The sequence below is a fragment of the Notolepis coatsorum genome, assembly GCF_963971535.1.
Source record: "Notolepis coatsorum genome assembly, chromosome: 1".
Taxonomy (NCBI): domain Eukaryota; kingdom Metazoa; phylum Chordata; class Actinopteri; order Aulopiformes; family Paralepididae; genus Notolepis; species Notolepis coatsorum.
The window spans coordinates 240,094,887-240,119,499 of NC_140165.1; the positions used below are offsets into that span (position 1 = coordinate 240,094,887).

Sequence of the window (24,613 nt, forward strand, 5' to 3'; positions counted from 1 at the left end):
AGCTAGTGCCTCAAGAGAACTGGTGCATCAGTAATAACATCACGAGTACAACAATCTTATTATTTTTTATTAAGATTACTCAGCTAGAATTAAATACTTTATAAGTAGGTTTTACAGTAATTAACATACAGTCTCCGGGCCTACGTGTTAAGACTAGGAAGGAACGCTGTTCTGCATTAAGAGCAGCCACATGTGTTCAGAGTCAAAATCGACAAATGAATGAACACAGACAGAAATAGCCAGTAACCATTTGTTCAGAGAATGGAGGATGTGTCCATCTGTGGACCCAGCGGAGGTGACGGGGTGGCAGAACAGCAGCGGAGGCGACGGGGGTGGCAGGACAGCAGGGGAGGCGACGGGGGTGGCAGAACAGCAGCGGAGGCGACGGGGGTGGCAGAACAGCAGGGGAGGCGACGGGGGTGACAGGACAGCAGGGGAGGTGACGGGGGTGGCAGAACAGCAGGGGAGGCGACGGGGGTGGCAGGACAGCAGCGGAGGCGACGGGGGTTCAGGACAGCAGGGGAGGTGACGGGGGTTCAGGACAGCAGGGGAGGTGACGGGGGTGGCAGGACAGCAGGGGAGGCGACGGGGGTGGCAGGACAGCAGCGGAGGCGACGGGGGTGGCAGGACAGCAGCGGAGGCGACGGGGGTGGCAGGACAGCAGCGGAGGCGACGGGGGTGGCAGAACAGCAGGGGAGGCGACGGGGGTGGCAGGACAGCAGCGGAGGCGACGGGGGTGACAGGACAGCAGGGGAGGTGACGGGGGTGGCAGAACAGCAGGGGAGGCGACGGGGGTGACAGGACAGCAGGGGAGGTGACGGGGGTGGCAGAACAGCAGGGGAGGCGACGGGGGTGACAGGACAGCAGGGGAGGTGACGGGGGTGGCAGAACAGCAGGGGAGGCGACGGGGGTGGCAGGACAGCAGGGGAGGTGACGGGGGTGGCAGAACAGCAGGGGAGGTGACGGGGGTGGCAGGACAGCAGGGGAGGTGACGGGGGTGGCAGGACAGCAGGGGAGGTGACGGGGGTTCAGGACAGCAGGGGAGGTGACAGGGGTGGCAGAACAGCAGGGGAGGCGACGGGGGTTCAGGACAGCAGGGGAGGTGACAGGGGTGGCAGGACAGCAGGGGAGGCGACAGGGGTTCAGGACAGCAGGGGGGGTGACGGGGGTTCAGGACAGCAGGGGAGGTGACGGGGGTTCAGGACAGCAGGGGAGGTGACGGGGGTTCAGGACAGCAGGGGAGGTGACGGGGGTTCAGGACAGCAGGGGAGGTGACGGGGGTTCAGGACAGCAGGGGAGGTGACGGGGGTTCAGGACAGCAGGGGAGGTGACGGGGGTTCAGGACAGCAGGGGAGGTGACGGGGGTTCAGGACAGCAGGGGGGGCGACGGGGGTTCAGGACAGCAGGGGAGGCGACAGGGGTTCAGGACAGCAGGGGGGGCGACGGGGGTTCAGGACAGCAGGGGAGGTGACGGGGGTTCAGGACAGCAGGGGAGGTGACGGGGGTTCAGGACAGCAGGGGAGGTGACGGGGGTTCAGGACAGCAGGGGGGGCGACGGGGGTTCAGGACAGCAGGGGAGGTGACGGGGGTTCAGGACAGCAGGGGAGGTGACGGGGGTTCAGGACAGCAGGGGAGGTGACGGGGGTTCAGGACAGCAGGGGAGGTGACGGGGGTGGCAGGACAGCAGGGGAGGTGACGGGGGTTCAGGACAGCAGGGGAGGTGACGGGGGTGGCAGGACAGCAGGGGAGGTGACGGGGGTTCAGGACAGCAGGGGAGGTGACGGGGGTTCAGGACAGCAGGGGGGGCGACGGGGGTTCAGGACAGCAGGGGGGGTGACGGGGGTTCAGGACAGCAGGGGGGGGCGACGGGGGTTCAGGACAGCAGGGGGGGCGACGGGGGTGGCAGGACAGCAGGGGAGGTGACGGGGGTTCAGGACAGCAGGGGAGGTGACGGGGGTTCAGGACAGCAGGGGGGGCGACGGGGGTGGCAGGACAGCAGGGGAGGTGACGGGGGTGGCAGGACAGCAGGGGGGGCGACGGGGGTGGCAGGACAGCAGGGGAGGTGACGGGGGTTCAGGACAGCAGCGGAGGCGCTGACCGGGACATTAAACTTCACAGGTTCGATCCAAACAACAAAGCAATGTTTTGTTTGTAGCATATTTAGAACTGATAAATTAGTCGCACCGTTTTCAGAATTAAATTCCACTCCTGGGCCCTCATTTATCAATGGTGCGTACGCACAGATATGTGCGTAACCCGTGCGTACGATCATTTCTAAGCAAAGTGTGTGACTTATCAATTTGAACGTGTGCTTGACTTTGTGCGTATATTTACGCACAGCTCAGGGCATGCGTAGCTGGCGCCCAGCGGTAGAATATGAATATTGCAACGGAAATAAGCTTCCGTGCATTAGTTTCAACACTGGCGTGTTCTGTATGACCCGTAATTCATTATAGTTAATTGTAAAATAGCGACAGTAGTGTAATTATAACGGGCTCACGCACAAACAAGAGGGTGGCCTGCTTGTTTGGCACTGGGGGGCAGACGCAGAACACCCACCTCCAAACGCGATTAAATATTTTTTAAAATAAAAAGCGAAATACTATTATTTTGTGCGTCATGTTTCCAAATAAGATTGGTCACAACGAAATGCTTTCTACTTCAATTTGTTGATTAGAATAGATGACCTCCGTTGAAACTTCACTGAGACTAAGACAGTCTATTTGTGAGCTCCCGCACAGAAGTGATAATAATAATAATAATAGCTTCATTTTATATAGCGCCTTTCAAGAGACCCAAGGTCGCTTTACATAGGGGGGGGAAATAACAAAGTAACAAACATAGTGGACAGACACAACATATAAATATGATGGAATTCAAGTTGGCGTTTTTATTGATCACATAGGCAGGCTATACATAGGCTACATGGCAGTGAGATTCATTGTTCTACTCTCGTATTATTGTTATAGTATATGCTATCGTCAAGAAGGAAGTACATTATTTTCAATCGTGGCTTTAATTCGTATAGCCGAGAAGCAGTCTCATATCAGCTTCATTAATCCCGACCCATCTCAGCCACAGCATAACTGAGACCGGCTATGGAAACAAATCATAAATAGACTACTGTAAATAAAATAGCCTAGTTAGTTTACTGTATGCAGGCGCGGGGCTCCGTGTGACATGTCTGTGCCATGCTGCGTTATGCGCAAATTACTGTTGCATAATGAAAATTGATTGTATGCCTCTACAAATCATATTAAACCATGCAGGTAGAAAATTTACGGAGAACTGTAATCCCTGGGTAATCGAACTTTAAAAGAACGAAGCGAAAAAGGGCATTCATATTCCAGCATGGTTATTATTAATGACACCAATGCCAAACAGTGGTTAACAGGCTTTATTAGGGTTTGCGCTGCCCAGGCAGCAATGGTCTTTAGGAAGTTAATATCATATCCGACTGTTTCCGACATCAACGTGTACATGTCCGTCAGCCTGTCGCGTATTTCTCCCATAACACGCTTCGCTCGGTTTAGTCCACTTCTCCACATTTCATGGGGGCGTTTCATTACCGTATATGGTTAATTACGGGCGGTTCTATATGCAAATACGTAAAACCGTGCATGAGCGTGGAGCGTAGATCAAGTGATATTTATCAACACAGAGTACTTGCAGGTGTGCGTGGGACACGTCTACGCACGTGTGATAAATCCCGATTTTTCTGTATGTACACACATTCTAAATTCTGTGCTTAACACATTCCCCGCCATTGGTTATACCCATCAATATACCCAGTATGCCACCACTGTAAGCCTATGGAGATGTTTACCTTCTTTGCAGGGCTATAACTTTTTTAATTGTATTGCTATATTGTCATTACTATGGCCCATTCAACATCGATTCAGGATGTGGGAACGTTATACTTTTTCATTCATACAAAAATACCTTCTAGAATATATGTATGTTTATCGTTTTCTGCAGTAATTCCTAGAACGTGAGTTATAGGCCTAATAGATTATCGATTGCCATTTCCCCCCTATACACCGTACGCTATATTAAATTTTTTTACTGTATACGTTATGCTTCATCATGCGTGGAGGAAAGGGGGGGGGGGTCATTTATAATTCCCCGATCATCAGTAAATGCTTTATGTAGGTTGGGTGATATATTGATCAGACTGATTACAAACAAGGAAACTCACAATTGGGTTGAAAATAACTAGAGTTGTTCCGATACCGATACCAGTATCGAAAATGCCACAGATACTGCCTAAAATGCTGGTATCGGCGAGTACCCTCTAATTCGATACTGGTATATAAGCGGCACGGTGGTGTAGTGGTTAACACTGTCGCCTCACAGCAAGAAGGTCCAGGGTTCGATTCCCGCTTGGGGACCAGGTTTCCATGATGCCAGGTACCCAGGTGGGGTATCTCCCAGGCCTTTCTGTGTGGAGTTTGCATGTTCTCCCCGTGCTCGCAAGGGTTTCCCCCCCGATAAGATAAACCCAATGGAAAAACATGCACAACAACAGATCGCTAACGCTGTGGCGTCCTTGACGAAGACGGACAGGAGCACTTGGATTGGTCCCCTGGCGCGGCTCACGTTGACGCCTGTCTGCTCCCGGCTGCCCTTGGGGGGGAAGGACGACGGGATGGGTTAATCGCAGAGACAAATCGCATCTGCGATCCTAAAGAGACAATGCATGCGTGTGTGTTCCGGTGTGTGTGCTAAAACTAACCGCTGTGTGTACCACTAAAACATTGAGTGTCGTTGCATGCCGAATAAAGACCTCTGCTACAGGTCCTGCATTATTATAAAAATTCTGTGCTCCGATACCATATGACATAATTTATCAACAACACTGCGGTCTGCTGAGTGAGCATTATAAAACAAACGTGTTTTTAACCAACCGTGAATTAAAGTGTCAATGCCATTCGTCATTTTAACAGCAGATACTTTCATCCCGACAGAGCGCTGTTGACGGGGAGCTCTGATGGGTTCGCTTGGTGGTGTTATTAGCATTGAACAGCTAACCGAAAGCTAGCGTTAACTAACGTTAAAGTTTTAGCTTTAACGTTACCTTGGCTAAAGTTGGGGCTATTCATAATCCAGCAATATAGCTGCAGACCTGCAAGCAAAGTACAGCAAGTTGGCAAAGGAGTATTCCAAGTTAAATCACATTCACCAGTAATGTTAGTCTTTCCATCTACCGGTAGCTCATGCTAGCTAACCTAGCTCACGTTAACGTCGTCACTGATCGACCACCTTTAAATCGGCAAATTTAAAAAAGACAGCCATATCGGTGACAATGTTTAGCTTTTAGTGCCAAATGAGGCGCTGAGGCGGAGTCTCAAAAGAGAATGTTGAATATTTATTGTGCAAAAATCACAACAGAGCCTCTGGTACTACAGTAGCTGACCTAAACGGAGCCTTGTGGAAGCAAGTGCAGCAACGAATAATGTCCGTGTGCAGGGTCCGAAATTGGAGCCCGCCACCCGCCATTGGCGACCAGATTTTACGTTTGGCGAGTGAGACAGAGGTCTGTCCGCCATGTGGCGGGCAATCAAATAGTCATGTGAAAACCGATCGAAAAAACATGATCCAATTCTTAGCGGAGTTCTCACTCGCTGTCTCAGCACAGACATGCAGCGCACTCCTCCTACTCCTCCTGCCCCTCCCGCACCAGTTTCTGTATGCTGGATGTAAACAGAGGCTATTGCCTCGGACAGTCACCGTGACGTTAGTCTAGTCAGTGGGACTTCCGTGAGCTAACGTTAGCTACCTTTACAAAATGACCCAGTCAACTATTAACTTTTAGTTTAATACATGAGGCATTGTGTAACGTTATCCAGCCGGCTAGCTACTGATAGCTCCTGATATCAACAAATGCTCGAGCAGTCTAGTGCATAATACCTCCGTTGGCTAGGCAGCTCACGTTAGCTCACTAGTCACTACGAAATGTCCCAGTAAACTAAATAGTTCACTGAGGCGTTGTCTTAACGTTATCTAGCAGTAGCTACAGATAGCTCCTGATATAAATGTCTTATAACATGCGTATTCGAGCCCCTGGCTTCCATCGCATGAGGACATATGCTGAATAGGGTCCAGCTGCAGCGCCGGAGAATCCTTGCATTCTGAGTGTAGAGTATAGGGACCAGCTGCAGCGCCGGAGAATCCTTGCTGGAGCTGGAGGCTACTCAAGTATACACACAGACAGTGGAGCTGTTTGCAGATAGCGAGCATTTTGACTTGTTGCGTGGTGGCGATGTCTCGCAGATAATACAACTACAAGTATGATTATATAATATATATATTTTATTAAAAAAAAATTATTTGGCGGTAAGAAATATGCTTGGCGGGTAGATTTGTCCCATCTACCCGCCACTGGCCGGTGAGTCAAAAAGTTTATTTCGCTCCCTGTCCGTGTGGAACTAATGTGCCAACAACCTTTCCGTGGGTGAACTCATTACTAATACTAATCTATACAATCACCTGTTGTTGAATAAATACCATTACTTTATAGTTATTACAAAAAAACAGTATATATAAAACAGTAGCTGTAGAAATAAAAAAAAAAAAAAACGTTTTATAATTTATATAATATATATATATATTTTTTTATGTATGCACTGGTATCGGCCGATACCCAAAGCTTAGGTATCGGAATCGGATCGGGAAGGAAAAAAAATGGTATCGGAACATCTCTAAAAATAACGTTATATTCCTCTTACCGTGGGTCAAAGAGACTGGCGGTGAAAGATCCCAGGTATACGACGCCGATCGCCTAGGTCCATTTCCGGTTTGTATGTCGCAATAAACGCCGAAATCATATTGATTATTACGTTTAGAAAGCGATCCATTATGTACATTGTGTCTGTCGGGAGTCATGCAACGATATCCGACGGCCGGATGAATTTAATCGACGCACATCAGCCATATCCTGTAGGTGAGTGTAACTCGCCCGACCATCCACCAGGCGCAGGGCTGTACGTTAACTTTTTTTGCACATAGCAGCAGTGGTGCTACAGAGGTTGATAGTTTTGTAGCACAGGCCAAAATCTTGTAGCACAAGTATAAAACGTGTTATATTTGTAACAGTCACAAATGTGCCTATTGTATTTGTGTTATTTAGTTGCAGTGCCATGTTTGGCTGTCATTTAGTATATCGCCATGTGTTATTATTACTATGATACCCTCATATGCTATTTTCAATTAATATCATAAACAACATAAGGAATATTAGCATCATTTTGAGTGGACTGAAGGAATGAGTCAGCACTCAGCGTTAATAGTTTTAAATGCAAATAATTTATTGAAACATAGAAGTGGGGTCGGTTGGGACACACACACACACAATGGGGGACCCTGATGTAAACAAGACAAACGTCTTTCTCTGGTCTGCATCCCCTTAACAATTGTGTGTATTGAGCCGTACTGTATTGTACCCATTCTGCAATCTGTTAAATAAAGTTCTCATTCATTCACACACACTGTTTCAACTCACCACCCCCGCATCATATTGTAGTCTAGTCTGTCTTCAAACTTCCACTCCTCTCGAAACTTGTTTATTTGAATATCAACATTATCTGTGCATCCTCAGTTTACTATAATATACTCCTGTCCCGAGTCCTGACTAGTGACTTCATCGTCTTTCCAAACGCACGCACGCACACACACAGGGAAGGGGAGAGAGTGCCCCCCCATTTCCCTTTCCCCAGTCCACACTGTCTGCTGGCTCTGCCTCTGATCAGGATTAGCTTGTTAACGTTGTAGTGATTGTAATGGTACATAAACGTTAATTTCGGGCGATGTGCACATAAAGGAATGGCGACGGTGCAAAGCATGTAGATGCATTTGACCCGTTGCGAGAAAGAAAAAAAAACCACGGACTTATTTCGGGACGTGTAGGCGCACTGCTGTGTTAACGCAGCAGTGCGCACCAACCGACCAACGCGCTGCTCTGCTTGCAGAAGCGCGGATATGACTCGTCGAGTTGTCACAAGAGTTTTTTCAAAATAAGAGTATCATATGCACCTGAACGTTGCTAGCTTTCGGAGCCTAGCTGGAGCTGCGCGTGGGCAGAAATGAGACCCGCTACAGGATTTTCAAAATAAGAGTATCTATATGAACCAAATCCCTATCGCACCAGTGCTATTGAAGTAAATCCATCCATCGCACAGACCGCTGTTGCTGTAGCACGTGCGATATATATGTCGCACTGTACACCCCTGAGGCGGCAGTATTGAGCCGTCGTTGCCGTCACCTATAGGGTCCAGCTGCAGCGTCGGGGTGTATATATGAATGCCATGGCGAAAAAATTAAATATTGATCTCAATAACGCTGTACAGAGAGGTCTGGCGCTCAACGCATGGCGGCCAATAACGCTGTACAGCGGTTTTGGCGGGGAAAGTGTTAACACATTCTGGGCCATTTGGATCCGTCTAAAATCACTGTAGACGGCCAGCATATCATAATAGACTTGCAGTCCGTGGGGCTGTTTATAGTATTGCTATCTGTCCATTCTCATTGTCAATTGACACCATAAACAGTCCCTTCAAAATGGCTTAAAGAAAAAAAAATCATCAATACGTTCTCATTTTATAGCGTCTTGAATATAAGCGTTATAAGGGATTTCGGCTAGGATATTTACTGGAAGGCGAGATACAGGCCGCTAAGCTACTAACGTTAAATCAAATGGCATTTCGGATATACAGAAGCTACAGTTAAAACTCAAACTGCATATGATCGGTATTGATGGTCCACCATGAATGCATGAAGGGGGGGGGGGGGACGTCGTTTCTGATTATTGATTACCAATAACTGTGTTAGCCTCAGTAGCCACATTCATTGACCGAGTGGATGGCTATCAAAACAATGCCTGATCAGCGTGTAATTTACATGAAAAAGATCTTACCGTTGGATCCCCCAGAGCATTTCCCAGTTATCGATCGCCATCTGGTAGATCGATATGTCCATTGGCTGATGATAAATTCCTTTACTGCATAGTGAAATCCGCGTCCCAAAACGTATTCCAAGCTATAGGCATCAGGCATCGCTTCAGGTTAGTGGAAAACTACATTGGAAATCCAGAAAAACCAAGACAACTTCTGCCACAGGCAACACTGCATTATCGAGATAGCGCCCCTAAGAGGATCTGGCCGGTAATGCACTTTTTCGAATTCAAAGAGTAGGGTACTTCTGCAGTGCCGCTCGGTGACATCGAGTAGGTTATTACAATGGAATAAAAGCCAAAACAACCTTGCCACGGACATGTCCGTGGTCGGTCCTCAACCGTTGGATTCGAAACACGGATATATACGTGGTCGGGCGGGAATGTGTTAAGAACGAAAATAGAACACTTTCTAAGAATTGTTGATAAATGAGGGCCCTGGTCCTTAACTGACTGCTTTTGAGAGCAGAGAGATTGTGAAACAGGACTTGTACAATGTGGTTTCCATCTCTCCCTCTGTCAACAAAGCACCTTGATAGCACTCTGGGAGGGACATTAGTCTCCAGAAAACAAAAGTTATCAAAACTTTACTACTAGTCACACAGTCTCGCTCTGACAAACACACACTAATCTTAAGGTTATGATCGTTAGGTTGAAGCCTATACTTCTGTATTCTCCATCCCCCACAACTACACATTCAACCTTGCAATTATTTTTGCCTTTTGTACTTTGCTCCCATATTGACAATCTTGTCATTGCCAATGCCAATTCCCTGGTCGTTGCGCTACCCTACTGTCCGTCTGGTAGTAGCCTACCACATGCCTCCTCAGATACATGTAGAGTGCCATTCAGCTGCATTGTATTTAGTGATGGCAGATATCTGTACAGATTTTTTATTACGATTATTTTCTTTTTATAGATTTAAGAAGATCGGTGTTTGATGGTTTAACTAAATGCAGTGGTGCTGCAGGGTGTGTCACTTTCACAAACGGCACAGAGGTAAGAAGAGCTGACAGATTATCTGGTGTAGCTTTGTTAATCACAGAGTAATAAACATGCCCTTTGAACTCTAAACCTAATACAGCGGTTCTCAAACTACGGGTTGCGGGTAGGTGACAGCGCACTGGCAAGTAAAAAAAACAACAAAAATAAATATATATATTTTTTTAATGTTCTGGCAACATATTTTGGCTAAATATGCCTCATTTTATAAATGTGTATCGATAACATAGTAGGGCTGGGCGATAAAACGATAATTATCGCGATATATTTTAATAATGGATAATAAAAATATCGATAATGAAAACCAGAGACAGTGGACAGACTTGTCTTTCTTGCAACTTAAAGTAATGGCTTTGCTGCTTAAATGACAATTTAAAATACAGTTTGAATTGAAACCGTCTGTTACACACAGTAGGCTATGTGTGCTAGCAGAGCTAGTCTCCAGTCGCGAGTCAAGGTGCATGTGTCCACCAAAAAAGCGCCAAAAGAAAAAGAAAAGAAACTAGCAGAGGCAGAACTGTTCAACTCCCCTGGAGCCACAGCCTTTTTTTGGTACTTTCGCTTTCAAACCAGCTGCAGCCTGAGAACTGGAGTGTGAGGGGCTGTAACACTAAAGATAGCGGCAAAGACAAAGAATTGCTGCAAAATAAACACACATTTGTTTAAATACAAAAAATTTACAAATCAAACTATGACATTTTTTATTGTGATAACATATTGCCATATCGCCCAGCCCTATAACAGTGCTGTAATAAAATGTTCTAATAAATATGCATGATCAAGTTCAACAACCTGTGCTTTTATTTTGATATTCCTTAATTCCACATTGAAATTACGCAATACATTAACTCATTGAGCGCCAAAAACGAGATATCTAGTTTCCGACAGCCAACGCTTGAGCCAATAATGAGATCTAATTTTTCATACTTTTTTTTTTTTAATTATTATTCTAAACACTTGCGCCTTTGTGAGTGTGCCTGGGACATCTGACTACGTTATAATTGCAATGATGATCGAATCCCGACAGGTAACAGTATCGCCTACCTTTTTAACTGCATGGGCCAGTTTAGTGTGGGGCCGCACCACGCCGCGGCGAGAGCACCCAAAGCACTAGGGAGCAGCAGTGAGCAAACTACAGCCAACTAACGTTCGACAATGGTGATCGCCTAGAGCGAACTATTGAATATTATGAAGAAGACAAAACGGATGATGAGGTGGGTTTTCACCAGACTACTAAAATACTATAGTCAAACCGGCCGATGAGGAAACCTATTCGGCTCCGTGGTGTAGTCTGGCCCGAGCACACAATAGTAGCCTGCAATGCAATGGCGAGCGAACTATTGGAGATGATTAAGACAAACCCCACCATAAAACATGCTTTTGTAATTATTGCAGCGTCGTAAAATGACCCCCCCCCCCCCCCCCATGGCTTTGTGAAGAAACATATGGTTGCGTTTACCTTTGACCTGGCAATAATATAGGTTTCAGGCGAGCAGCCGCGAGATTTGCGCACAAAACACTATACATCTCACAATCTAGAAAACCAGCCTGGATTATTGTGAAACGGGGCGATTTTTAGCGTGTGGTATAGCGCACAAGCGAAGGTATGTAGAAATAAACTGTTTTGTCCCTGTTGGAGTATAAATAGTGCCCGTCAAATGAACCATACTATTGTCTCCATAGCTATAATATAGAATATACGATGGGTCCGCAAACATCGTAAAAATTGTCAATAACGCTGGCGCCAGGGAGTAAAGATGGAAAAACAGCGTGGCAGTCAATGAGTCAAGTGTGGAGTCGCCAAAAGAAAATCTTAAATAAAATGGAGTCGTGGTAGGGCTGGGCGATATGGCCTAAAAATTAAAATGTTCACACCACATCAGATTTTAATATTTTCTTCTAGAAATTAGAAACGCCAAGGAAATCATTCAAATAAGATTTGTTTTTATTTGACAAATTATCAAACCAAGAGGAATTTCCCTATTGGGATTGAAGTGCAAACCTAACTTTCACCAATTTTTTTTTAAGAATAATATATAAAAGGTTACTCTTGATCAAACGAAGATGAATGTCCCTATTGGGATTAATAGTGCAATAACTTGCTTTTTCACCAAACTTCACTTAAAACAAATAAAAGGTGCCTCTTGCTCATCAAACAAGAATGATTTTAAAAATTAAAATCCATTTTAATAAAAAGAAAAATCCTAAATCATGAATTCGAATTAATCGATTAATCGCACAGCCCTAGGTCGTGGTATAAAACAGCCCCAGATTTTACATTCAGTGACATCACAAATTCAAGGGGTTCTCTCTGTAGCCACAAATATTGACTGAACCGTCCTGGGGGACAGGAATAACGTGCACACTGCACACTCTTAAAATGTATGACATGCCCCTTTAAAAAAAATCAGCAATTTAACCTCTTAACTCAATGGACGCCACGGAGTTGAGCATTGTTTGTACTTACTACGCCGACGCTCTAAAATATAGGAATATGTGCAGGGCTCTACGCTAACCTTTTTCACTAGGGGCACAGGTGCTCCTAAATGAAAAAAATTTAGGAGCACACAAAGAAATTTAGGAGCACCCAAAAATATTTAGGAGCACAGTGAAAATATGTCAAGTAACGGAGTTTTTTATTTTTTTCAAAAATAAATGTATATTTGTACTGTGCGTGCATGTGCAAACGGGACACATCTGTGCAATAGCACATACCACCAAAGTCACTGGCCCACTGTGTGCGTGTGTGTGTATCATCTGCGTGTGCAAACGGGAATGGGACAGACATTTGAACTATTAATTAAGTGATTAATGCCTACTATGGCAAAGTTGTAGCCAACAACTAGGCCTAATAAGAAAGGCAGTGATATTGAACAAAAAGGAGACACTGGCTTTACAACCAGGGCCATCAGTAGAGGGGGGAGCTAGTGTTGCTCTTTTAGAAAAATAATCCTTTCAGGGTTGCCTATTGAAATACTGTACACCTCCAGTACAGTAGTTTGCGTGTCAGGTAGACAATTGATTGACAGTCGATTCTGCCAATTACGACGTCACACCGTTGCACTCTGGCCGTCCGGCGCTGCAGCTGGACCCTATTGCCACACCGCTTGCACTCTGGCCGTCCGGCGCTACAGCTGGACCCATTGCCCACCTCTGCGGTTGATAACGCTAGCCAAGTTAGCTGTACACACATACACAGTGGGCCAGTTGTAGGGGTGTAACAATGTATCGCAATGCATCGATCCTACTTTGCAATATTTACAAAACATGACATTGTTTTCGAACTCTAGCCATGGGGAAATGTTTAGCCAATTCACGTTAAATTTGTATGTCTTCCCTCCGGCTCCAGTGGGTGTAGCTTCGCTAGCTACAGTGGCTACATTGGGTGCTACAGTGGGTGTAGCCTCGCTAGCTTGGCCAACTTCGCTAGCATGCTGGCTAGCGTCAGTATCTTGGTTAACGTTAACCATCACCTCTGTAACATGAGCTGCCTCGCCTGACTTCTCATTCTCCGGTATCTTTCGCGCAAAATAAAAATGAATGGGCTTCGACATGGCTGTATTATTGTTTGACTCGGACAGTGACGCAGCCGCTGATCATTACTTTCGGTTTCCAGTCGCGTGACCACAGGAAACTACTGTGATTGGAACGTTTATGCGGATGTGAACTGTGGGACTTGTAGTTTTTTTTAACGATTCTCGCAGCGGAGAAAAAAAAGGACGAATGAGAGGCTGTACTCTGCACTCGCTGGCCCCACTCGCATGCCGTACGAGTACTTGATTTTGCATGTTCGCACGCACATATTTTTAGGGGCATATGCGAGCAATATGGTCGCACTGTAGAGCCCTGATGTGGCTGTGTTTGCAGGGCTATAACTACCGTATATTATAGCTATGGATACAATACTATGGCCCATCGACTATCCATCGTTCAATATGTGTTAAAGAAATAATTTTTTCATCCATACATTGCCGTTTTATACAGTGGTGAATATGAGTATAGTTTTAGAGTAATCCTGTCTAATCTCAGAAAACTAAGCTATGCAGCAATACGTGCAATTCACTAAAAACTTTGCCGTTTCTCGCCTGTACATGCTACTATTTCGAAATCACATCGATATTATGTTTCATCATGAATGCATGAAAGGGTGGGGGGGGGGGGGGGGTGGGGGGGGTCGTTTTTTGATGCTTTGATCGTCACCAACGGCACACGTTGTGGAGTAATGTTACACATATCTTGTGATCGAAGTGAAGTCATGGTTGGATCACAGCAGGATTGATACCATATAGGCCTTACCTTCACTACGAAGTACCCCATTTTATGCGTTAGTGAAATATGAGTTTATAGAAATCTCAGGGCATCGAGTCGGAAAAAGGCGATTATTGACAGGGATTTGGCGCAAGTTAGGGCTGACCCCTATTAGTCGATTAGTTGACTAATCGGTCGAAAGAAGCCGTAGTCGACCAGCCAACCTCTTAGTCGAATATATAAAAAAAAAATATATATATATATATATATATATTTTTTTTATCATTCTTTCCAAAAGAAAAGAGGCCTAAAAGCGTGGCTAACGCTAATGGCACGCATACCAGAAGCAAACTGCCTACGAAAACAGGCACTGAAAGAGGATTTCACCCATCTAATGAACACACTAGACTAGACAAATATCAAGATGTATCCATCAGTGGACCAATTGCATGCTTTTGCAGAGGACAAGAAGCCTTCAGTCGACTCCTTCAGACATTAAGCACCCCCCACAGCCCAAATGAAATGATAAAATATTATACTATTATATACTTTTTTTTGTCGACCAATGTTGACTAACGGCAAATTTTGGCCAATCATAGTCGACCATCCAAATCCTTAGTCGGGGACAGCCCTAGCGGAAGTGTAGTCTTTTGAGAGAAGAGACCCAGGGGTTTCGAAATTCAAAAAACGACACTTCGCAGCTCACGCCAGCCCCCGTCAATCATCTGACTTCTAGCGTGACTTTTTAAATTTCTTATTTTTCTGGATATCCCACAAAACTGAACGTTATACAGTTTCTCTACCTTTCTGTGAACATCTAGCAAAAAACGGTGTTGCAATCCGATGAAAAATGGCGGAGAAATTGACATTATAAAAAAGTAACTGTACTTACAGTAGATTTCATTCACGTTTTCTGCACTTGCCAGGGGCACCTGGTGATACTAAATCCAGATTCAACTCTGCCATTAGAAAGGGGCGATTTGGACCGATCCATAGATGTGACTTGGCCATAATAAGGTCATTTATAGGCCTGATATTCTATAATCATATTTCAAATTGCATGTGTCCAGATGGCAGAATTCAGTACTGCAACTACAAAACCTCCCGTTGATCTGCCCTTTATTAATTTGCTTAGATTTTTTTGTACATGTGATCTCAAGAAGGTGCTGAATGGGCTCAGTGGCAATTTTTCATGTCTGGTAAATTTTAGCAGCGTCAAAGATGAAAAATAAAAAGAGGAAAAAAAGATTGATATTCTCCTTTGGTTAATCACAATTTACTCAAGCCTAGTAAGACACTTTATATCGGACACTGGGAATACAAAGTGGAGCAATTTACTTGTGTATTTTTAGGCGGATTTTCTGAAAATATAATGGCTAGGGCTAGGGTTAAGAAGATCCGTTTTTGAGAGATGGTAAAAAAAAAAGTGTAGGCGTCATCTGTCTATTAGTAATCTAATCTATTAGTAATATAAAAATGTCCCTTTCTGCATTCAGTGGATTAAACGAATGTTTAAATGCAGTAGCCAACAACTAGTCTGTTAACTGTTCATTCACAGAAAAATAAATAAAAATAGGCCGATGGCTTAAAATAATCATGGGAGGGCGGCTGTGTAGCGCAGTGGACTAAGCACTCGCCTACCACCGCAGAGACTCTGGGATCGAATCCAGCGTGTCACTCAGCGGTACCTCCGGCTTGGTCAGTCGTCCCTACTAACACAATTGGCAGTGTTAGCGGGTGGGAAGCCGGTGGGGTATGAGTCCTGGTCGTTGTGAACTGCAACTCCTACTGGTCGGTCGGGGCGCCTGTTCAGCAGGAAGGGGATCTGGGGGAGATAGTGTGATCCTTCCACGTCTTACGTTCCCCCAGTGAAACTCCTCGCTGTCAGGTGAAAAGAAGCGGCTGGCGACTCCACATGTATCGGAGGAGGCATGTGGTAGTTCTACACCCTCCCCAGGCACAGTGGGGCAATGTGCGCAACGACCAGGAAGGGAATTGGCATAACGACTAAATTGGGATGGGTGAAAATACAGAAAGTAAAAAAAATAATATATACCGGTATATATATATATATATATATATATATATATAAAAAAATCAAATACTCATGGGAACGTCCTCATATATATAGGGAAGTTCCAGCCTATGGCAAGTTGTTCAAAATGTGTGCTTGTGGGCTCTTCATTACAAGCCGTACAAACAAACGGTTTGGAAATCTGAGCAGTCGAGGAGACCACAGGTTTGAATGGTTAAATCAGTGCAGGCCAGGGGCAGGCCTCGACAAGACCGTATGCGTGGGCACATATAGCCCATAGTAGTACTAAAAGTAGCAGGAGTAGTAGCTGGTTATGAAGTAAGTCACTGAACCGAGAGGCGGATATAGCCGAGGGGAACAGACGTAACGTTGGCAACGTGCACTCCGTCTCACCGGCTGTCTGACCACACGGCCGACTCCCACTGGTCAGAAAGCCCCGCCCGGTGACGACGTGGTGACACACGACCACATTCAAATCTCCCCCTCGCCTGTCACAACCCCAGTCAGCATCATGCTCACCGACACCGTGTAGCAGGAGCATCAGGACAGGGATGCGCAGAGATCCATTTTTAATTGGCTGGAATCGGCTGTTACACCAAATTTGTCTCGTCAGCCAATTAAATATTTGCAAGGTTAGTTTGAAAATGATGAAATTGTTGGCGATGTCACTGAGGGACTCAAATGAAAGCGGTAACCAAGTAGAGCTCAGCACAACAGGGAGGGAAAGGACTGCATCTTGGGCAGTACCTAGGACTGTGTTGATGATCCCAATACCGTTTCTTCCCGTGTGGAATAAAACCTCTGGGTTATTCTCTTGCGACATCTCCAGTGATGGTGGGACTGGCCCCTCTTTATAGCTTGTTAGGGATTTGTGTCACACACTGGTTGTTTTATATGTATTCTTTTCAATGCAGAACCTCTCCTTTGGATAAGCACATCTGCATTGACAACATTAAAAGGGCACTTGGCCGATTTTAAACCTTAATCCGATCATTCTGTTGCGAGGACAACATTGTTGCGTCTCAGCCGCATCACTGAGAGGAGAACAGACCTCTGGCGAATTGCAAACATTATTTTCTCAACTCGGACCTACTACAATTGATTGAAATTAGGGATGCACGATAATTATCGTGCCGATATCAGAAATTATGATTGATAGCTCCGATAATATATAATATTTTTTTTGGTTGAAAAAATGCGGTGTGGGTGGATTGGGATGAAGGGCGTTTGTTTTTACTGTAGGCTCCTCCCGTTTTGCCAGTACTGTGGTACGACTGATAGCGTGTGGTTTAAGAAGAGGGAGTTTTTCACCAATCCAGCGCTCCCTTTCTCATGCCTGGCTGTGACGTAGTCTCGTAACTTTCAGAAGGAGCGCGGATAGTAAACAAAGATGGCGTCAGTAGTGTGGGACTTTCAACGTTTGAGGAAAACAGTTTGCTTGCTATTTGTAACAAATGCAATGCAGAAGTTCCACGAGGAGGGAAAAGGGCAACAAGCTATAACACATCCAACATAATTTGTCACCTGCAACATCACCACCGCTACGATGGTGTATTAAAATCTGACGACGACGCGCGAGAAGCTAAAGGCTAAGCTGCTGCGAATCCAAAGCCAGCTGCAAAGTAGCCCCTTTCATCACTGCGATGCAAGCCTTGCTTGATCGCAGTCACGAAAGGGGCTAGCTGCAAAGGAACCGACGAGGCGTTTGCAAAATTAAAGAAGTTTGACAGAAATGACCCAAGGGCTCAAGCAATCTCTAACTTGATCACAGAAATGATGGCACTTGACGACCAACCCTTTTCCCTCGTTGAAGACAAAGGATTGACGGATTGTGAATTTTGTGATTCAAATTATATTTATTTGGAAAAATAAATATAGTCACTTTATTTGAAGAGTCAAAACTGTTGTCTTGGCTTTGTTTTGTTCATAGTAGTAACGCTCATGTCATGATAAATCTGGTTAGGTCAAAACTACAGGAATACATTTTTTTTTAAATAATAATACAATATATATATATCATCGGTTATTGGTATCGGTATCGACTAGGCATGGGCGGTATGACGGTATTAAGGTATACCGGGGTATTTAGAGATACCGACGGTATTGAAAATCAATACAGTCAAAATCACAGATCCATTTCAGTTTATATTACAGTGAAACGTTGTTTTAACAGTGGTTGGTTGTAGTGCACTGCACACACGCGCCATTAGAGGGCGAGACCAGTCCTCGAGTCACTAGTGGAGCGAGGCAGCTGGTTCTCTATACACAGGAGGAGTACACAGGAGGAGATGGGGAAACCCCGCTTCACTGGAAATTAAATGAGAGTCGAGACACGCTTACCGTTGCTGCGGGCTAACTGGCTGTTCTGAGAGCTAACTGTTGTGTATGTGTATCACAACGGTGGTCACGCTTTACGGTAATGTTGCGACAGTGCTGTGAAAATACCGTAAAACGTTGTGGTAACGAGTAGGGGTGGGACGATACATCGATCCAGATCGATACATCGATGTAATTATCAACAATCGAATCGGATCGATGCGATGTAATAAGATCGATTCATATCGATACTCTTATTTTGAAAATCCTGTGGCGAGTCTCCTATCCGCCCAAGAACAACAGCAGTAGCTCCGTGTGTGTAGATGTTACAGCATAGCATTCTCCCTTTCTGTGTGTGTGTGTGTGCGCGCGTCTTTGGAAAGACCAGATGAGGTCAGAGGAGTTTGATGTTTAAATGTTATTTAAACATAAACAATATAATGCATAATAAATGTAGGCCTATACATGATCATGCAACATCAACAAATTGTTGTAGGAACGGTTTGGGAGAGGGAGGTTGTGAGTTTTGAGTTCCAAAAAATGTAGCTTAAAGTTTAAAGCTCAATATATAAAAACGTGGCACTTTACAGTGAACAGGAGGTCTATTTGTATTAAAAACAATAGATTGATTTTCCTTTAAATGTCTGGAAGAGCTCAAAAATACAAATGTCAAATGATATTTTCATTACCTTTTTTTTGTTGATCTAAATGTTACTGATTGTGTTAAATGGGCATATGATATCATCTCATATCGATCGCAGGCACCTGAATCTAATCGTATCGTATTGTATCGTGAGAGACTTTGTGATATCGGCAAATATCGTATCGTTGTCCAAAGAATCGATATCGTATCGTATCATGATGAAACTGGTGATTCCCACCCCTAGTAACGAGTGTGTGTTGTTGTGGACTGGTGGAACAAGCAAATAAACGGTAAAACGTTACGTCGCAGTCCGGTGTGTTTTTGAATACACAATACTAACGTTACTAGTACTAGGGTGTTGCGGGGCTCCTGGCTACCATTCTGAGAGTTAACGTTAGTATTACTAGGATGCTGCGGGCTTCTGGCTAGTGGCTCCATTCTGAGAGCTAATGATATTAGCACTCGGATGCTGCGGGCTAACTGGCCATCTCCGCGACTTGTTTACTTGGTAACACAGGTTGCCCCCCGTCCCCCCGTCATACCGTTCAACGCGGTATTATATAATCAAGGTATAACGGTATGAAAAAAGTGATACCGCCCAAGCCTAGTATCGACCTTGAGGAGCAGAAAGTTATCGGTATCGATATCGGGGTCAAAAATCAATATCGTGCATCCCTAATTGAAATAGTATCTGCAGTTCGCTAGAGGTCTGCTCTCCTCTCTGTGACGTCACCCGGAAGAATTTCTTGGGCCGAGCTCTCGAGACACAGAACACGCTGGCAAGTTAGATGTCCGATTATCACATGTCGTCCTCACAACAGAACATGTTAGTTACCCGTCTGATTATCACACGTCCTCCTCACAACAGAACATGTTAGTTACATGTCTGATTATCACACGTCCGTAGGGCTGGGCGATATGGCCAAAAACGTTATCGCAATAAAATTATTTTCATATAACTCGATAATTATCGTCGATATAATTTCTGTCAAGTTTAATTAACTTCTTATGCCCGGCGCCGATGGACGGGCTATTAATAGACTTGTTTTGCTGCTGCGAATGTCTCGAGTTGATGTCGTCATCAGTCCGCGCACGTTCTACCCCAGTGCATAGATTATTATATTCCACCAGGGGGCAACCTACCGCCACTGGATCATATGCATTATAAGAATGGAACACAGTTAGCCAGAGCAAGCGGTGTATCCCACGACAATGTACTAAAATCACCCTAAAATACTCCGTTCCGCCCCGCCCCAATACATTGCAACGACGTCCACCGCATACCCCACACTACTCTAACCGTGGCCTCAGAATTCACGCCACACCCACTCGGCACGTAAACTATAAAATAGCGGCGTGCAAGCTAATGATCCTAGCCAGCCTTGTTTACTACCCAGAGGTGCACCGCGGGTTTCCTTCACTGTCGCCATCTCCTTCACTGATTGGTTGTTAGTGCGTGTGCGTGTGCTCATATCCAAGCTTGGAAAATCGATATATGGAAACTTTGCGACCACGTTTCATGTTCATTTCGAGGAAATAATTTATCGCGATAGTTATCGTTATCGTTTTATCGCCCAGCCCTAGTTACACGTCTGATTATCACATGTCCTCCTCACAACAGAACATGTTAGTTACATGTCTGATTATCACATGTCCAACCCACAACAGAACATGTTAGTTACATGTCTGATTATCACATGTCCTCAGAACAGAACATGTTAGTTACACGTCTGATCAGCACATGTCCTCCTCGCAACAGAACAAAAGGATTAAGGTTGAAAATCTGTGAACTTGTAGGACAACAATATAAATTCACAATGAGGATTCAAAGCGCTCTGCCTCACCTCCAGACTGATCAGTCTCTGCCTCGCTCGTCCCATGAGCACCGTTCCTCAGGCCCATGCCGTTGAGCCTCTTCATGGCCTCTACCATGTGGTCTCCCGTCATGGCTTCTACCATGTGGTCTCCCGTCATGGCCTCCACCATGTGCTCTCCAGTCATGGCCGCTACCATGTGCTCTCCCGTCATGGCCTCCACAGCTGCCTCTGTAGCAGTCTCGGCGGAGGGCTTGGGCCACGGCGAATCCCCTCCCGCCGTGCATGTCACCTGTATCAGATCCAGCCGGCTCTCAGGCACACTGCTGTGGAAGTCCTCGCCGCTAACGCCATCCTCAGAGTGGCATGTGCTGCAGGCCGAGTCCACGACGCCCTCCTCCCCTTTCAGTTTGTCCGTGCTGGGCAGGGGGGTGTCTTGCCCCGCTTGGTGCGAGCTTGGCGGCCAATGGCTTCTCTGTGTATTCTCCGTTTCATTTAGCCTGTGACTGACCTCCCACACGGGGGCCGCGAGGCATCCGTTGGGTCTCCCTTGCTCTTCCATTAACTCCGCCCCTCTCGACTCATGGCCTCCCTGTAGGAGGTGCCACTGCTGAGCGGCTGTATCCCTCACGATTGGCTCCTTCGGGGAGCATGGCCTGCCATTGGCCAACGGTGTGCCGCTGTCACAGCTGGGCGGGATGTCCGTGTCCTGGCAGCCGGTGACACCGAGGACCTCCTGGGTGGCTGCCGAGATGACCTTGGTGATGAGGCCGGCCGCCAGGCGCTCCAGCTCCAGGTCCTCGTGACCGGCACTGTCCCCCTGTTGCTGCCCCTGGGGCACCAGGGATCCCTCCGAGTCAAGGACTATAGCCTGAGACGCAGAGGCCGAGGGAGGGGACGCAGGTGTGCTGGTCAGAATGTGGTGGTAAGAAGCTTGTAGAAATGTGGGTGTTGCAGGATGGTGGTCATCTGGTGTGGCTGTTCTCTGGGCCTGTTGTACTGTAGTGACTGCAGAAGCAACCAGCTCATCTTTGGTGGTGATATTTATGGGAGAATAGATATCCTTCGCCGGCTGCGATGCACAGGGCACTGCCACCTCCTGTGATCCAACCTCTCCCTCTGGCTCTGGCCTCTCGGCGTTCAAGAGGTCTGCCACTGATGGCGAGGTGTGGGCATTCTGGGCGGACTGGGAGGGTAAGACGACTGCTTCCACTATGGTCTCTGGGGCAAAAGCTGGCTCTTTGATTACGCGCTGCTCTGGCTCCGTTACCAAGGCAGGTACTGGGCTTTTCTCTGGGACGTTGTGGTCTTCCTGTGGTACCTGGAGGACAGGACTCGCCTCTCTGCTGTACGTTGGTAGGGTGGAGGCAGGCTCGGCGAGTTTCTCATAACGCGCTTCAACTCTGTCAAGGTCTATTACCCCACAACTTAGTTCCAGTGTAGGCGAGGCTTTAGTGGCAGGGACGTGGACCTGGGCTATGACCTCCTGCTCGGCCGACCTCTGCTGTTGGACCTTCGTGGGTCTGTCTCTGCTGGCTGGTCGGTGGGTGGCTGTGGTGGTGGCGGCTGTGGCTCTCTCCACTAGACCGTTGCTGCCCTCCGTCGGGGAGGCCAGTTGGCCCATGACGGCTGGGGTCCCCTCTGGGCTGTCGAGGCTGGCGATCGGCTCTTTCTTCCGGTAGATGTACCACCACCAGCCGAGCAGCGCCAGCACTCCAGGCAGCGTGTAGGGAACGACAGAGCGGAACCTCAGCGGCATCTCCTCAGGACCCTAGCAGCTACACCTGGGAGAGAGGACACATGACAGTTAGCTTTACCTCTTAAACTTGTAAGTCGCTTTGGATAAAAGCGTCAGCTAAATGACTAAATGTAAATGTACCTCAAGCACAATTCTCCTTCAACACCAGAGTTATAACTAGTCTATTTAGCTCCCGTGCTAAAATTGCATATGGTAAGCTCTCCCACTTTAATGTTTATTAATCATCTAATAAAATGGCAGTTAATTCTTTGCATTCTGAATTTAATTGCAGAAAGCCACTTAAAAACAGGATGCTCCAGTTGTTAGATGGTAACGCCATTATGAAAGCCACAGTGGACACAACCCATCCAAGTTTCAGGACCATTGGACATCTGGAGGGAAGATGATAAGCTTTTCAGGAAAGGATGGAGTACAAATACATTCAAGGACGCGACGGGTGAATTAATAATGAAGGTAATGAGGAATGCCGTTGCGTTTTCCATTCTGCCGTGTTAATGATGTAGTTACGAGGGCCTGGGAAGTCCTGGCTGTTTTAACAGCCCTCTACTAGAGCCATATGAAATCCGCGTTCACGGAATCGCGGACGGAATCGCGGAATTAACCAATAAAAATGGAATCAACTGCAAAACGTGGAATATTGCAGAATTTGGCCTAATCTGGACTGAAATTTCATTTTTGGGTGGAACGTTTGGTGCACACGCGACCGGGGAGGCGGGGACGCTACAGCGTGTTACACACAACACAGCCGCGGTGCTCAAGCGTCTGGCTGCTTCAGTGTTAACATCGTCAAGACGCTAAACAATTCCACAATAAGCCCTCAATTCAGAGCAGAACAGTATCCTAATGACTTTTATGCCTCCGGTGATAAGGTGTTTTGCTAATTCTGTCAACGTTCCGTGGACTGGACCCGCAAAAACACTTGCGACACTATTGTGATTAAATAGCTATAACGTTAGGACGTTTAGCTTCTAGCTAAATCTAGTGCACCCATCCATTTGTTTAATGCAAACGACTGCCATTTATAAACTAAATACACTTAAATAGCTATGTAACGTTATAGGACTATCTATGGAAATGATAGCTTCTAGAAGTTCTAGCTAAATCTGGTGCACCCATCAATTTGTTTAATGCAAACGATTGTCATTATACACTGCCCTTTATAATCTAAATAAACTTAAATAGCTATGAAACGTTACAGTACATAGGACTATAGATGGAAATGATAGCTTCTTGCTAAATCTAGTGCACCCATCCATTTGTTTAATGCAAACTATTGTCATTATACACTGCCCTTTATAATCTAAATAAACTTAAATAGCTATGAAACGTTACAGTACATAGGACTATAGATGGAAATGATAGCTTCTTGCTAAATCTGGTGCACTCATCCATTTGTTTAATGCAAACGATTGCCATTATACACTGTCCTTTATAAACGAAATAAACTAAACTAAAGGTGCCTAAATTATGCATTACTATATTTCATCACAATATAATAGATATAGCTAGGTTACTGACATTGTCATTGTGATAATGTCAGTAGTAGCTAGCTGTATCTATTGTTTACACTTGAAATATGTATTTTTATTTTGTCACAATATTAATTGAAAAATAGTGTAAAATTGAACTGTATTTCTGAGTTGAAGCACTTAAAAACATTAAATGGACTGTTATATCTTATTCAATTGTGGACATTTATTCATTCCCACTTATTAGACACTATTTCTGATGGTAAAATGAGCATAAAAGGCAAAATACAGAATTCTGAAATATTAAAACGGAAAAAATGGAATTTGGGAAAAAATAAAATGGAATTTGGAAAATAATAAAACGGATTTCATATGGCTCT

The 24,613-nt window shown here is 45.6% G+C and overlaps 1 protein-coding gene across 1 annotated transcript in view; it reads right to left on the reverse strand.

Annotated features, from left to right (window-relative positions):
* The window catches only part of akap1b (A kinase (PRKA) anchor protein 1b), an 82,258-nt gene that overhangs the window by 32,904 nt on the left and 24,741 nt on the right, over window positions 1–24,613 (reverse strand). The window contains exon 2 of the mRNA XM_084326878.1: window positions 21,036–22,789. Coding sequence (XP_084183004.1) covers window positions 21,036–22,764 — 1,729 coding nt within the window. The 5' untranslated portion in view covers window positions 22,765–22,789. The remainder of the gene's footprint in view (window positions 1–21,035; window positions 22,790–24,613) is intronic.